Source organism: Macaca fascicularis, chromosome 14, assembly GCF_037993035.2.
Source record: "Macaca fascicularis isolate 582-1 chromosome 14, T2T-MFA8v1.1".
Lineage (NCBI taxonomy): Eukaryota > Metazoa > Chordata > Mammalia > Primates > Cercopithecidae > Macaca > Macaca fascicularis.
In genome coordinates this window covers 75,533,068-75,547,586 of record NC_088388.1, presented here as the reverse complement: position 1 = coordinate 75,547,586, position 14,519 = coordinate 75,533,068, and the positions used below count along the sequence as shown (strand labels likewise).

The 14,519-nt window shown below is 56.8% G+C and overlaps 1 protein-coding gene across 5 annotated transcripts; it reads left to right on the top strand.

The window, feature by feature from the left end:
- The first annotated feature begins 721 nt into the window (after window positions 1-721).
- LRRC32 (leucine rich repeat containing 32) lies at window positions 722-13,875 on the top strand. Of its 5 annotated transcripts, XM_005579141.5 has the most exons (4): window positions 722-855; window positions 1,706-1,865; window positions 5,462-5,549; window positions 9,882-13,875. In XM_005579141.5, exons 3-4 carry the CDS (start codon window positions 5,466-5,468, stop codon window positions 11,784-11,786), a joined length of 1,989 nt encoding a protein of 662 aa, XP_005579198.1. In that variant the 5' UTR covers window positions 722-855; window positions 1,706-1,865; window positions 5,462-5,465; the 3' UTR covers window positions 11,787-13,875. The 5 variants fall into 5 exon arrangements, with proteins under 5 accessions (XP_005579198.1, XP_005579197.1, XP_045227195.1 ...); XM_005579140.5 differs by lacking the exon at window positions 1,706-1,865; XM_074014831.1 differs by lacking the exons at window positions 722-855; window positions 1,706-1,865 and adding an exon at window positions 1,446-1,705.
- The last annotated feature ends 644 nt before the right edge of the window (window positions 13,876-14,519 follow it).

Sequence of the window (14,519 nt, the reverse complement as noted above, 5' to 3'; positions counted from 1 at the left end):
CTATAAATAGGGACCTTACTAGTCTCAGACAATTGGTTTTCATGTGTACACACTGCCCCCGCCCTAGCCTCAGTTTCTCCGTCCGAAAGCTGAGGACTTTGATGGTGCTATTTCACAGGCTGTTGAAGGGCCCCGCAGATGATGGAGGAGTACGGGTCTAGACGCTAAAGCACAGTTCGGAGAGGAAAAGTGACCTGCCAGGACCCACCAGAGCGGGCGGCTTGGTGCGGGGAACCCCCTCCGCGGCCGCCCCAGGGCCAGAGAAGGGTCATTTCCTTCCGCATTCAGCCCCGCCGTCACCTCGCCTGTTTGCCCCCGCGTTAAGTGCGGCGGCGCCAGCAGCTGGGAAATCGGGGCCAGGCCGGATTTCCTCTGTGGACCTGCGGCTCTTAGAGCCACCGCGACCCCCTCCGGACCCCGCGGGGCCGCGAACTGCACGTGCGGCGGCCACCGGGACGGGCCTAGCTCCCACGGCGCTTCCTCTGCGACCCCTCTCCCTCCCGCCCTCTCATCTCACCCCTCTGGGTCCCCGCCCCTTCCCGGCCGAGGTCCCAGGGTGATGAAGATGCTTCGCCGCTCCGCCCCAGTCCGCCTCCGCCAGCTCCGGATAAACCGAGGCACGGGGCCAGGCGCTAGGACCCCGCGGCCTCGCCGGAGGGGGGCGTGGCGTGGCGGGCCGGCGGGAGAGGTATTTAAATTGCAGCCGGAGCGCGGGGGCTCCGGTGGGGCAGCTGAGTGGCCTGCGCCTCCTCGGGCCGTGACCCCGGGGTCTGGCGCGGGGTGGGACCCGGGGGCGGGTTTGCGCAAAATGTGCCGAGACTGCCCGGGAGAGGAACTGCGGCCGCGCTGAGCCAGGTAGGAGCCGCCAGGCGGGCGAGGTGGCCGGCCCTCGGGGGGCGCACTGTTGCGCGCCCCTCGCGAGCGCAGGGAGGGGTCTGGTCCCGCGAGACGCCCCCCAAACCCTCCCCTCCCGCCGTCCCCACTGCGCGCGTGGGGCTGGGGCTGACCCTCCCTCGGTTCCTGGGAGGCCCCCAAGGCTCCTGTCTCCGCGGAGCTTTCCCGCAAAGGAGTGAGACCGAGGTTCCCATTTGACAGCTGGGAAAACAAAGGCCTGAAGACCGGACTTGCCCAGGAACACACAGCTAGGCAAGGGCAGACCGGAATTTGAATTCACGTTTCCTGCAACGTTCCGATCCCGGCCAGGCGTGGGGCTGCCCATCCCACAGCACTAGATGGCCTGCCCATTTCTCGTAGTGGGGTGGGAGGCACCTACCGCTCTGCAAGGGGCTCTGAAGCCAGCCTTCTTCATGGCTGGTAAGATGTGAGGGACCCCCACCCCCACCCCGAGCTGCCTGAAATTCCGCCATCACAGCCACATTCCTTTGGGTTAAGGTCTAATTCCCCCGTGGGATGCACATGTCTCCAGAACGAGGCTTGCCCTTAGTGATTCACTGCTTGACAGGAACGTCCGCAGCAGCTCTCCCAGGACCCCACTCTGCCAGTAAGTCAGCTGAGGCCGAGAGGAGGGAGAGAGGACCTCAGAGCCCAGACTGTGAGCTAGTCTGCCCTGCTCCTGCATGTGAGGGGTCGTTGGCAGGGCTTAGGGAAGGAGACCTTGGTCCGGTATAGTGGAAACATTTGCTTTGGAGGTAGATGAACTGGATTCTGATCCTGACCCTGCTATTTGCTCCTTGTGTGACTTTAGGTAAGTCACCTCTCTGAGCCTCCTTTTCTTCATGGGCAAAAGAAGACAGTTCTATGGGGGGAGTCGGCTCAGCTTGTGCTGGAGAAAACACAGTATTCAGGTCATGTAGAACTGGATAAATCCGAGCTCCAAAGCCCTTGTGAGCTGGGTAACTCTGGGGGTAAGTCACTTCACTTTTCGGAACCTGTTTTCTCAACTGTAAAATGGGAATTACAGTAATTGCCTCAATAGGTGATTGTGAGAATTAAATGAGGTGATATAGGTCAAGTGCTTAAAAGACTGTCTAACATCCTTAAATGTAGGGGTGGGCTTATTGTGATAGTAGTCATTGCCCCCTGTACCCCTGCTCTCTTACCCCTGCTCTCTTCTCTCTCTGTCTGTCTCTCTCTCACACGCGCGCGCGCGCGCGCACACACACACACACACACACACACACACACATTCTTTAGCACTTTTCTGCCTCCTCTTGCCCAGGCCACTTGTCTGCAGGCTTGGGGCCTCCCCACTGAGCACACCTCACCTGGGATGCTCAGCCCTGCGAGGGTCACTGTGCCAGCTGGAAGGACAGTGAGGACGCAGGGCACCTTTGCTGCTATTCTTTGCCGGATCATCACAATAGTTGGGGTTGGCCAGTGGCAGAACTGGAACCCAGCTGCCTGCCCTGCAACAGGACACTGGGGCACCAAGAAATGAAGGAACTTACCCTAGGGAGCAGAGCTGGTGAGTGGTGGGCTTTGGATGCATGCCTGGGTCTAAGTGACACCGTCCTCCTTTTTGAGAGAGAGTAGTCTTGGGCACCACTGAGGAGGGCCCACAGCTGAGGGGCCCTTCCTGTCAGATGCCAGGACAGAGTGCCCATGTGCTCCAGGGACGGTCCCTTCTGGATGTGCACAGGGCCACCTTGGGGATAGAGTGGGGTTTGGCAGAGGAAGGGGAAATAAGGGCCTAGGACCCTTCCTTGTCCTCACCTGGCACTCTCCACTCAGTCTGCTGCAGCTGAGCTTCTGCCCTGACTTTGCCACTTGTTCACTAGTCTTTAGTGAGCACCTACTTAGTAGGCCCCTGTTCCCACATGATAAGAAATAAATGATGAGGAAATGATACATGTGGGAAGACAATGACATGTGTGAGGAGCTGAGGAAGAGCATTCAGGGAGAGGAAACCGCAGGAGCAAAGGCCCTGAGGCAGGAATGAATTTGCTGTGTTGAAGGAACAGCAAGAAAGCTGGAATTTAGTGAGGGAAGGGAAAATGGACAAGAGTCAGAGAGGAGACTGTGGATGGCCTGGATTTTCTTGGAGATTTTCAAACAGTAGAGGTTTAGGGTCTGACAGATGATTTTATCTCTCTGGCTGCTAGGTATAGGACAGATTATAAGGGGTCAGTGTGTTGTGGTTAAGGCCGGTATTGGGGTGGCATCTCAGTCTGTGGCAGTGACAAGAGGGAAGTAGGAAGATCTGGGGTCTCTTTTTCAGGGAGAGCAGTCAGAGCCCTCTGATGGCACAAATAGGGGAAGGGAATGTGGCCGGGAGGTGAAGGGAGAGCCAAAGAGAACTGCTGTCACTAACGACCCCATGTCACCAATACTCCTGGTGTCAGTTCTCTGTGCCGCTGCTGACCTGCTGTGTGCTGTGAGATGCATCTCAGGACGGTGAGCCCCTCTCTAGGGGCACTTCCCATGGGAGGGGGGTGGGACACAGTACCCACGGAGGGCTTGGTGCTGTGCTCACTGGAAGCTCGGGGGCTCTGGGAGGACTGGAGGACATAGCCCAGACTTGGGGAACCAAAGAAGACCTCTTGGCCCATCTAAGCTGGGACCCCAAGGATGAGGAGGTCTTTAGTAGAAGAGGAGAGGGGAGGAAGTGAAGGTTTGGGGCAGGGAAAATCTGCTCAGGGAACTGATAGAAATATGAGATGTCCAGAATCCAGAGTGTGAGAGGGGACACTGGGGAAGGAGGCTGGAGGGAAGAGCTGGCCAGGCAGGGCATGCTCCCCAACGGCCTGGAAGGCCCTGCAAAGGGGTTTTCACTCAGTTCTGAATATGCTAACTTTTTAACGGGCGGTGGCGTTCTGCTTTTTAAACAGTAGAACAAAGTTTCCTGTGAAAGCGCAACCTGTAATGCAGGTGAGAGCAGAGCAGCTGCGGGGGCAGCGCCTGTGGCCCTGAGGGGAGCCAGGGAATAGGGTTCACGGGTCCGGCTGTGGTCTGTATGCCTTCAAGCGAGATGGGATTCACAGCAGCCATCTTCATCCAAAGCTCATCATTAGTGGGTTCCAACAGTCAAAGACGCTGCCCTCAAAAGCCCTGTAAATGCCTTTTCTCCTGCAGCATCCTTCAAAATCGCGGTTCAGCACTCACTCAGGGAGCACCCACTGTGGGAGGCCTGAGAGTGTGAATTTGAAGGGCACAGACCCAGGATCCAGACTTGCCTGGGCCAGTGGCTTGTTCACCGCGTGACCTCGGGCATAGTACCTAAGCTCGCTGAGCTTTCTTTTTCCCTTCTGTAAAATGATCATGGAACCAAGTCATTGAATTTTTGTGAGGATGGAATGAGTTCACGCCTAGAAAGTGCCGAGAAGAGGGCCTAGTGCATAATGGGGGCTCTGGTAGTGGCATCTCATTTGATTCTCAACAAAACTTGGCATGGCTGCCATTAACCTCAAATGAGGAGACTGAGGCTCAGAGAGGTGAAGCGACTTGTAAGGTCACACAGCAGGAAGGTAGAGGAGACAAGAGGGAGCAGTCGGATGTGGGTGACTGTGCGCCTGGTGCTCTTGGAAGGCTTTCTGTGTCCCTCTTTAAGACTCTCTGTATCGCTGTCACTTCTTTTTTGTGTTCATTTGTTTTCTGAGTTCCCGGTTCCCAGCACAGAGCCAGATTTGAGGAGGTATTCAGTAAAGGTGTGAATGAATGAATGAAATTCATGGATGGATTTGTATATCCCTAGCACTTGGCCAATGTCCTTAGTGAGGGGGTGAGTGAGCCTCCAGCAGCACTGGGATTTGACCTTGCTGAGGGCCTGTGCAGTCCCCTTAGCCCCACCCCTGGCTGCTCTCAGAAGGAAGGGCTGGCCCAGGAGGCCAGAGTGTGGCTTCAGTGAAAGTACAGGGCCTGCCAGGCTGCTCCTGGGGAAGTCCGCAGAGCAGTGCTGGGGCAGCCAGGCCTCCTGTGGGGCTTCCTGTCAAGGCCCGGGCCCAAGCCTTGAACAATGGCAAGGGCTCGAGAATCAGAGAATCAAAAGGAAAAGGGCAAAATAAAGGTGGGGGAGTGGGCAGAAAACGAGGAATTCCATATGGGGACTGAGGAGCTGGTATGGAGGACTTGTGTGGCCTGGGTGGAAATGTAGTCAGAGGCCCACCCTCCAAACCCCCTCTACATCCCCATGCCCCCATTCCCTGGCCCTGAGCATGGCCTAGGGTAACCCTTAGGGTCTGTCAGCCTTCTGTGCATCCCCTCCGGGCTGTCTTCCGGCGGGTGGGGTCTTTTGAAAACCCCCATCTGGCCAAGTCACCTGCCGCTTTAAAACTCTTGCTTCCCCTGGGTAACAGGCGGCTCCTTGGCCTGGGTGAGAGGCCTACTATGATGGGCTGCAGGCCCATTTCCCACGCGGCTCTCCCCTGCTCAAAGCACCTTTACTCCAGCTCCAGCCGTGCTCTGAGGTTCCGAGGGCAGGCACAGAATGGGTGGGAGTGGGGACTGGCAGTGGGAAGGAGCCAGTGGTCTTACAGTGTTCCCCTTTCCTCTCCGCCCTACACAGAGCCATGAGCCCCCAGATCCTGCTGCTCCTGGCCCTGCTGACCCTAGGCCTGGCTGCACAACACCAAGACAAAGTGGCATGTAAGATGGTAAGATGCTCTGCCCAGACAGGGTGAGGGCCACCCCCACCTCCCTGCCCTAGGGTGTGCTAGTGCCCCAGCCCCAGAAGCCAGAAGTTAGAAGAGTCAGGAGAGGAAAGGGAATGTACCTTGCATTTAATGAGCACCTACTAGAATGTTTAAACACCTTGTTTACCCAACAATCCTGCCAGGTAAGCACCATTATTCTCATTTTGCAAAGGAGGAGACTGAGGCTAGGAGAGGTTGTGACTTTTCCAAGGTCATTCAGCTGGGAACAGTGAGGCTGATATTACACTGTATTCCCCCAAGCTGTCCCCACAGAGCAGTAGGCCCAGCTAGGGGATCTAGAATGTATATATGTATGGGGAATTTGGGGTAGGTCAGCTGGGGGGGGCTCCTCTGTGCTCATCCCTCCTGGGGACAAATCCCCTTCCTAACTGGGCTCCTTGACTTGGGACTGCCCACTGGGGTGCCTCTCACTCCTTACTGCCCAGGTCAAATGTTGCCATCTCCAGGAAGCCTCCCCAAGCCCCTCCCAGGCTGGCCTAGTCTGATCACACCTTCCTCTGGGTTCCTGTGGTCCCCAGGCTTCCCTCTATCTCAATACAGAGAAGACTGAGCACGTGGTGGGGGTTGGTGAAAGGGTCTAAGCCTGTCTCACCTGCCAGACCATGAACTTCCCTAGGGCAAGGACCAAGTCTGATTTGCTTCTATTCCTTTTTCCTGTCCCAAGCCAGGGAAACTAGCCCTAAAGTTCTTGTGACTCTATGAGATACAGGGCAAAGAGAACACCTAGGTCCACTTGTAAGGCCGGGCAGTCACTGAGACCAGAGCCTGGCTGGGGAAAGGGCAGGGCCTCCGGAAGCCCCTCTTGGACCTGAGACTCGAAGAAGCTTATGACACAGAACCAGCAGCTGCTTCAGGAGGCAGGAAGTGCCGGCAGCTGCCTGCCCGCAGCCCTTCCCTGGGGGTGCAGTGTCTCCTGTTGCCACCACCTTTCTTGCTCTTCAGAGCCCTTCTAAGATTCCTGGAGCCCAGAATTACGGGCAGAGAAGGCCTCAGACGTCACCAAATACAAACGCACATTCTACCTCAGGGAGATGAGGCTCAGAGGGGAAAGACCTTAACCACCCAACAGGCAGACGGGAAGCGAGTGAGTTTTGGAGTCTGGGGAAATGAGATAAGAGATAGGAAAGCACTTTCTGAACCAGCATGGGGATAATACACACGGGAGGGGAAGGAGAACACGTGTAACCCACCAGGGACCTACAGGATTTGAACCCAGCTGCCTTTGCCGCTGTTCACTGCCTGGTGCCTCTCCCTACTCTGCTTTCCTCCCATGATCAGGTGGTGAAATGGAGTTGGATGGCAAGTCTTTGTTTTACAAAAAGGAAGCTGGGCAATGGTATCCTGATAGCCCAGAACAGTGGGTGGGAGCTCTAAACTCTGGCCAAGGGCCAATTCCTCCAATTCCCTCCCACTGTAAGCCAGGCAATGCTGGGAGCTCAGAGCTGAAGGAGGCATGGAGACCCTGGAAGTGGAGCTCTGAGCACCATCCTGGACTTCAGGCTCTTTCCTGGACTGGACTGGAGAGCTGGGCATCCCAGTGCAGCCCTGCCCACCAGCAGGCCCCCTGAGCAGGCTTCCAGAGCAGGGGTCTTGGGCCCCTGAATGGAGAGGAAGGCTTGGGCTGTGGGCTTGGCAAACTTTGTGTCCTGGATCAAGTCTCAGGGGCTAGTGCCCCAGGGAGCCTTTGCCTATCCAGAGGCAGTATGCCTCTCCACTTGCCCGGGGGTAACACGTGGGGCACCGCAGAGTGCCCCCCACACTGTAACACTCAGTAAGTGGGTCCCTGATGCTCTTTGCTGTGCCGACCAGCTGAGGGCCCAGTGGTCAGAACTTGGCTGGCACCAATAGGAAAAGGAATTTGCAAATGAGAGTTTTGAGCCCCTGCCTGTCTGATCTTGGGCAGCCCACTCCCCTTAGCCTCAGTTTCGTTAGAGGTACAATAGGAGCAGGGTGAACAATGCCTGGGAATATTTAATGGGGTAGGGGCCTCTGCACTCAGCACGAAGCCTGACACAGCTGGGGCTCCACCACAGGTCATTTCGTTGTTTCTGCTTTAAATAAGGAATGCCCCAGGGGGTAAGGGCTGTGAGGAGGAGGCTATGTTTAGTGGCCCCTGCAGGCAGAGAGGTTGTGAGGGAGGAAGGGCAAGGATGGGCAAGGCAGCCAGGCAGGTTTCAGGTTCTCACAAGTGCCCAACTGCCGGGGCATCCCTGGGCCTCCTGAGGCCCCTGTGAACCTGCCTCCCTTGGAGGCTACATGGAGTCATTGTGCTGCATGGAGTAGGAAGAGCCACACAGAGGCCTGAGGCTGGGCAGGTCTCTTCCTCCGCCTACTCACCTTGGGGCTCTCAGGAGGAAGCGCAGAGCTGGACCAGGAGAGGAACACGCCAGCTTGTGTTCCTTCCCTACCAGCTCAGCCACTGGCTCACTGTGAATTCATGCAAGTCACTGTCATCTTCAGGCCTCAGTGTCCCCATCTGGGAAGTGGGTGAGCTGAACTCTTCTTGCTCTAGCCGTCTTTGACTATATTCTGAAAATATCAATCATCCATTTTCTTTCCTCCCAGAGAAGTGATTGATTCAGTGCCTCAGACCTTTACTAAACCGATGATGCCTGGGACTCATTCATTAGGAAAAATTGACTTGCTAGTCAGGTCCAAGGCATCCACATCCACCAAACCAGTCCCTGTTTGCTCTGAGCTCGCTGTCTAGCAGGTCCCCACACAAACAGCCACAATTCAGCGGGGCAAAGCTCTGAGAGGAAGCACAGTCAGGGAGGGCTCCCTGGTAGAGGAGGCCCTGAAGCTCAACATGAAGAGTTCACATGTGGATCTGGTTGGGGATGGCATATCCAGCTCAGGGAGGAGGCTCAGCAGTGGGTGTGGGAGGGCATGATGGGCAGTGGTCAGCTGTGGTCACTGCATGTGGGCTGGGGTGGGAGGTGGGGGACAGGTTGGCAGGGGCTACAAACAGCCTCGAAGGCCCTGCTGAGGGTCCTGGACTTCACCATGGAGAAGTTTAAGCCAAGCTGCCTCATAGTCAGAGTGGAGCTTTTGAGCCGTTGTCAGGCATTTAGCAGTGAATGGGCCAGAATGGGTCAGTGGAGACAGAAGCTGGGGGCAGTGAGCCTGAGCCCGGTGATTGTGGAAGTCAGACTCTTTTCTGGGAAAGGCTGGGGTTCCTGGAGGCCTGGAAGAGAAAAGGGAGACCTGCATTTGCACAGAAAGAATTTTGGTCCCAGAAGGTACATCTGCGGAAGAACAAGATTGAGGCCTTTGGTTGTTAAAAAACCTGGGTTCAAATCCCAGCTCTGCTCCTCACCAGCTGGGCAATCCTGGCACCTCCCTTCCCTTCCCTGAGCCTAGATTTCTGTAAATGGGGTGATCGTATCAGATGCACAGGCTGTGGTAAAGACCAATGGGACCACAGGCCTGAAAGTATTAACGAAGATGTCAAATGTTGAGTGGCTGCTGGGGAAGGACGTAAGAAAACAGTGGTTATGTGACTTCCTGGAGGTCGCACAGCACAAACATGGTCTCGTCACCAAAGGCTGTGGATTTGGCTCTGGCCATCTTTTCCCTGCCCCTTCCCACCTCCAGGGGCCTAGTCCCCTGACCCAGCCTGGGAAGAAAGCCACCCCCTAGCAGGTAACAGCAACAGAGAGGAGGCCACCCCTGGGAAGCATCCACAAGGAAGGCAGGCCCCGGGACCCAGGTTCTGCCCACGACACGAGAGCCTGAATGAGGTCTGAGGCCAAGATAAAAACTGATGACAGAGCACAAATTACAGTTTTCCCTTTTGGAAACATTTCTCCCAAAGTGGAGAAATTCCCATCCTGCCCCTGGAAATTTAACTCTCTGCATAGAACCAGGAGCCTTGGGTCCCTGCTGTGCCCTGCTGCTCACTGGCTTGGGGTCACTCTGTGGGATATATGGCTGTTTCCTGTAAGAGGGGTAATAATAAGTACAGGGTTTCTTTGTTAGTTTATTTGTCCTTCTATCTGTCTGTCATCTCTCCATCTGTCCACCCGTAGAAACTTCATCGAGTTCCTTCCTTAATGCCCAGCACTGTGCTGGGTGCCGCAGATGGGGCAGGGAGCCGGATGGGTCATCCCGGCATGGGGTGATCAGGCTGCGGTGAGGGAAAGTTGAGCATTCTGGGAGTCCATGGGAGAAGGGTTCCCAGCCAGGCCGGGTTCCTGGATAAACGTGTCTGGTTTTATCCCCTACTGCGCCCACTTATGCCAGCTGTCTCCCCACCCTGCCCCTCCCCAGGTGGACAAGAAGGTCTCGTGCCAGGGTCTGGGCCTGCTCCAGGTCCCCTTGGTGCTCCCGCCGGACACTGAGACCCTTGATCTCTCTGGGAACCAGCTGCGGAGTATCCTGGCCTCACCCCTGGGCTTCTACACGGCACTTCGTCACCTGGACCTGAGCACCAATGAGATCAACTTCCTCCAGCCAGGAGCCTTCCAGGCCCTGACCCACCTGGAGCACCTCAGCCTGGCTCACAACCGGCTGGCGATGGCCACTGCGCTGAGTGCCGGTGGTCTGGGCCCCCTGCCACGTGTGACCTCCCTGGACCTGTCTGGGAACAGCCTGTACAGCGGCCTGCTGGAGCGGCTGCTAGGGGAGGCACCCAGCCTGCATACCCTCTCACTGGCGGAGAACAGTCTGACTCGCCTCACCCGCCACACCTTCCGGGACATGCCTGCGCTGGAGCAGCTTGACCTGCATAGCAACGTGCTGATGGACATCGAGGATGGCGCCTTCGAGGGCCTGCCCCACCTGACCCATCTCAACCTTTCCAGGAATTCCCTCACCTGCATCTCCGACTTCAGCCTTCAGCAGCTGCGGGTGCTGGACCTGAGCTGCAACAGCATTGAGGCCTTTCAGACGGCCTCCCAGCCCCAGGCCGAGTTCCAGCTCACCTGGCTTGACCTGCGGGAGAACAAACTGCTCCATTTCCCCGACCTGGCCGCGCTCCCGAGACTCATCTACCTGAACTTGTCCAACAACCTCATCCGGCTCCCCACAGGGCCACCCCAGGACAGCAAGGGCATCCACGCGCCTTCCGAGGGCTGGTCAGCCCTGCCCCTCTCAACCCCCAATGGGAATGTCAGTGCCCGCCCCCTTTCCCAGCTCTTGAATCTGGATTTGAGCTACAATGAGATTGAACTCATCCCCGACAGCTTTCTTGAGCACCTGACCTCCCTGTGCTTCCTGAACCTCAGCAGAAACTGCTTGCGGACCTTTGAGGCCCGGCGCTCAGGCTCCCTGCCCTGCCTGATGCTCCTTGATTTAAGCCACAATGCCCTGGAGACACTGGAACTGGGCGCCAGAGCCCTGGGGTCCTTGCGGACACTGCTCCTACAGGGCAATGCCCTGCGGGACCTGCCTCCATACACCTTTGCCAACCTGGCCAGCCTGCAGCGGCTCAACCTGCAGGGGAACCGGGTCAGCCCCTGTGGGGGGCCGAATGAGCCCGGCCCCGCCAGCTGTGTGGCCTTCTCTGGCATCGCCTCCCTCCGCAGCCTGAGCCTGGTGGATAATGAGATAGAGCTGCTCAGGGCAGGGGCCTTCCTCCATACCCCACTGACTGAGCTGGACCTTTCTTCCAACCCTGGGCTGGAGGTGGCCACAGGGGCCTTGACAGGCCTGGAGGCCTCCTTGGAAGTCCTGGCACTGCAGGGCAATGGGTTGACGGTCCTGCAGGTGGACCTGCCCTGCTTCATCTGCCTCAAGCGGCTCAATCTTGCCGAGAACCGCCTGAGCCACCTTCCCGCCTGGACACAGGCTGTGTCACTGGAGGTGCTGGACCTGCGAAACAACAGCTTCAGCCTCCTGCCAGGCAGTGCCATGGGTGGCCTGGAGACCAGCCTCCGGCGCCTCTACCTGCAGGGGAATCCACTCAGCTGCTGTGGCAATGGCTGGCTGGCAGCCCAGCTGCACCAGGGCCGTGTGGACGTGGACGCTACCCAGGACCTGATCTGCCGCTTCAGCTCCCAGGAGGAGGTGTCCCTGAGCCACGTGCGTCCCGAGGACTGTGAGAAGGGGGGGCTCAAGAACATCAACCTCATCATCATCCTCACCTTCATACTGGTCTCTGCCATCCTCCTCACCACGCTGGCCACCTGCTGCTGTGTCCGCCGGCAGAAGTTTAACCAACAGTATAAAGCCTAAAGAAGCCGGGAGACACTCTAGGTCAATGGGGGAGCCTGAGGTACAGAGAAGAGTGAGGACTGACTCAAGGTCACACAGTGACCCAGGATCCCAGAACTCTGGTCTCCAAATTGCAACCCGGGACACCTTTCTCTGCCGCCTGCTGCATCAGCGGGTGACCCCCTTCCCGGGCTGCACTTTGGGTCCAGCTGTGGAAGCCAGAAGTTGGGCGGTTTCAGGGACAGCAGGGAATAATGTTGACCTATCAGATCAACAAATCTTCACCGAGCATCTACTTTGTGCCACACTCTGCTCTGGGCACTGGGAATGCTGGGAAATAAGATACACTCCCGCCCTCAAGAATCTCCCAGTCTGGTAGGAGGGAGTGCTACAGAGCCGCGTGGTGACCACGCAGTGTGCTTAGGGCCTGAGGTGTGAAAGCCCGGGGCTCCAGAGCTCGGCAGGCCCCGCTGGTTCGATGCGAAGAGTCCTGCCCCAGCCATGCCAGGGTGAGAGAGGGCCAAGCCTGGGAGGATTTGTCTGAGACATTTCCAAGCAGACTGTTTGTCACATCTTCTGATAATGACTTTCAGTCTCTCTGAAAATGAAAAGCTTATGACCGGAAGAGAGAATTGGAGCCATACGAGTGTGTCTTGGATCTGGTGCTGTTAGGCGGGCCGCGGCGGCTCCAGCAGGGTCTGGTTAAGGGGTCCAGCCCGGCGCTGGACCATTCCGTCTCCTGCTCTGGACAGGCCGTCTCCCCGCCTGGCACTCTCATGTTACACAGCCTGACCCCAGTACTGCTCTAAGCGCCGTCCCTGCCCAGCCCTTCTCCATCGCAGCCCCGCCTTGGCTGCTAAGCCAGGAGCTAAAACCTTAGATATCTGATTCTGTTTTGCACCCAGCTTGGCAGATGTGGATGTGAATCCAAGCCTGTGTCTGCCCCTATATGACAGCCCTTGGAGGTTGGTATTTTATCCCCATTTTATAAAAGAGGAAACTGAAGTTCTACAAATCTCCTTCCAGGGCCCCAGCTAACTAATGCCTTAGGTGAGATTCAAACCCTCATACTTCTGTCTCCAGGGCCTGATCTTTGCCACTGCAGGGGCTGCAGGCCGTTAAGTGGACAGGAAGTGGCTCCACATAGCCCGAGCAGGGTCTGGAAGTATCCTGTGCTATGCATACCTGCTCTCTCCTCTCTCCCAGGCAGGCAGCTGCAGGCGCTCTCCTCCTTCTCTGCCTTAGTTTCCCTCCTTCCATCCTTTCCACCCTGGTGTGGGTTCTCCTGTTCTCTCTGTGCTCTTGCATGCTCTCATTCCCTTTTCCTCTATTGAGCAGAGCCTGGAGTTTGAGACTATTGAATCCAACCTCCCCATTGCACAGATGGGGAAACTGAGGCTTAGGAAGAGAATGAAACTTGTGGAGAGCTATACAGAGCCTCTGGGGAAAAAAAAGAGAGCCCTATTTGGGGATGAGATTAGGGGTTGGACCAGAGTGATGTCCTCTCTTGGCTGTCACATCACAAGATAATGCTGGCTCCAAACTTCCTTTCTGTGCCTCCTCATGCAGGATTTTTTTTTTCCCTCTTGGAAAAATAGGTAGAAAGGCTCACCCAGATAACCCCCTATCCCTCATAGCATGGAGTCATGAGCTGTCTGGGAAGAATGGACACGCTGGGACCAACTCAAGACCTTGTGTTGCTGTCTTCATCATCTTACCTGTGCTTGGCCCACAGTCTGGCTCATGATGTGGGCTCAGTAATGTGCAAGAAAATGAAAATGCCACTCTCTCCACCCCATTTTACAGAGGAGAACACCGAGGCCCAGAGGAAGTTAAGGGAGAGTCAATGGGCAGAGCCAGGGCTAGGCCCTGGTGATGTGTGGAGCACCCAGGCAGACCCAGTCCTGGTTGGGATCACAACCACAGGTGCTACTGCACGTGACACTCTTCCTTAGGCCTGGAGGCCAAGGTGTGGGTCCTCACGCCTGATCTTTGAAAACACTACACAATGCTGCTGTCAGTTCCCAGGACCCAGGCCGCAGCCCAGGCCTCGGGACCAACTCTTTGTATAACCTACCTGAATGTATTAAAAACTAATTTTGGAGAAGCAGTGTGGCCGCCAGCCTCCTCTTTGCAACCCGCTTCATCGCATCCACTTGAACCCTGCCTCTCAATCCCATTACGGTCATTCAATCCTCATGGCAAATCCCTGAGGACACTGAGGCTCTGAGCCAGCACCACCCTGGACCTTGGAGCCGCAGCCACTAGCACAGCCCCTGCTACACCTCTGTCGCCCTACACTCAACAGGCGAGCGTGCTCCCCACCCCAGGGCTGAGAGGCTGGGGGCTTCTGTTTGTTTCCTTCCTGCTACAGCTACAGGCCCCCTCCCCTTCTCTGTGCTCAGCCCTCTGTGCCCCATCTCAGAGGCTGCACTGCCCCTCCTCCTTGGGGTCCCCAGCCCCGTCCTCTCTCCCTTGCCCCGTCATGCTCTCTTCTGCCTCCAGCCTCTCCCTCTCTATTTACATCTTCCTCTCAGACTTCAGCTGGACTCAAGTCTTGCCCATCTTAAAAATAGTGAGAAGCCCCTCAGCCATTTTCCCCTTCCTCCTCCTGCTCTTCATAGACCAGCTTCCCTTCCCGCCCCTCCCGTTCTCAACCCACCTGGAGCTGCCTTCAGCTCCTCCCAGCTCCATGCTGCCCTTGCTACCAGCGTCAGGGGTATCCTTTGCCAAACTCTGCACACTTTTCAGACC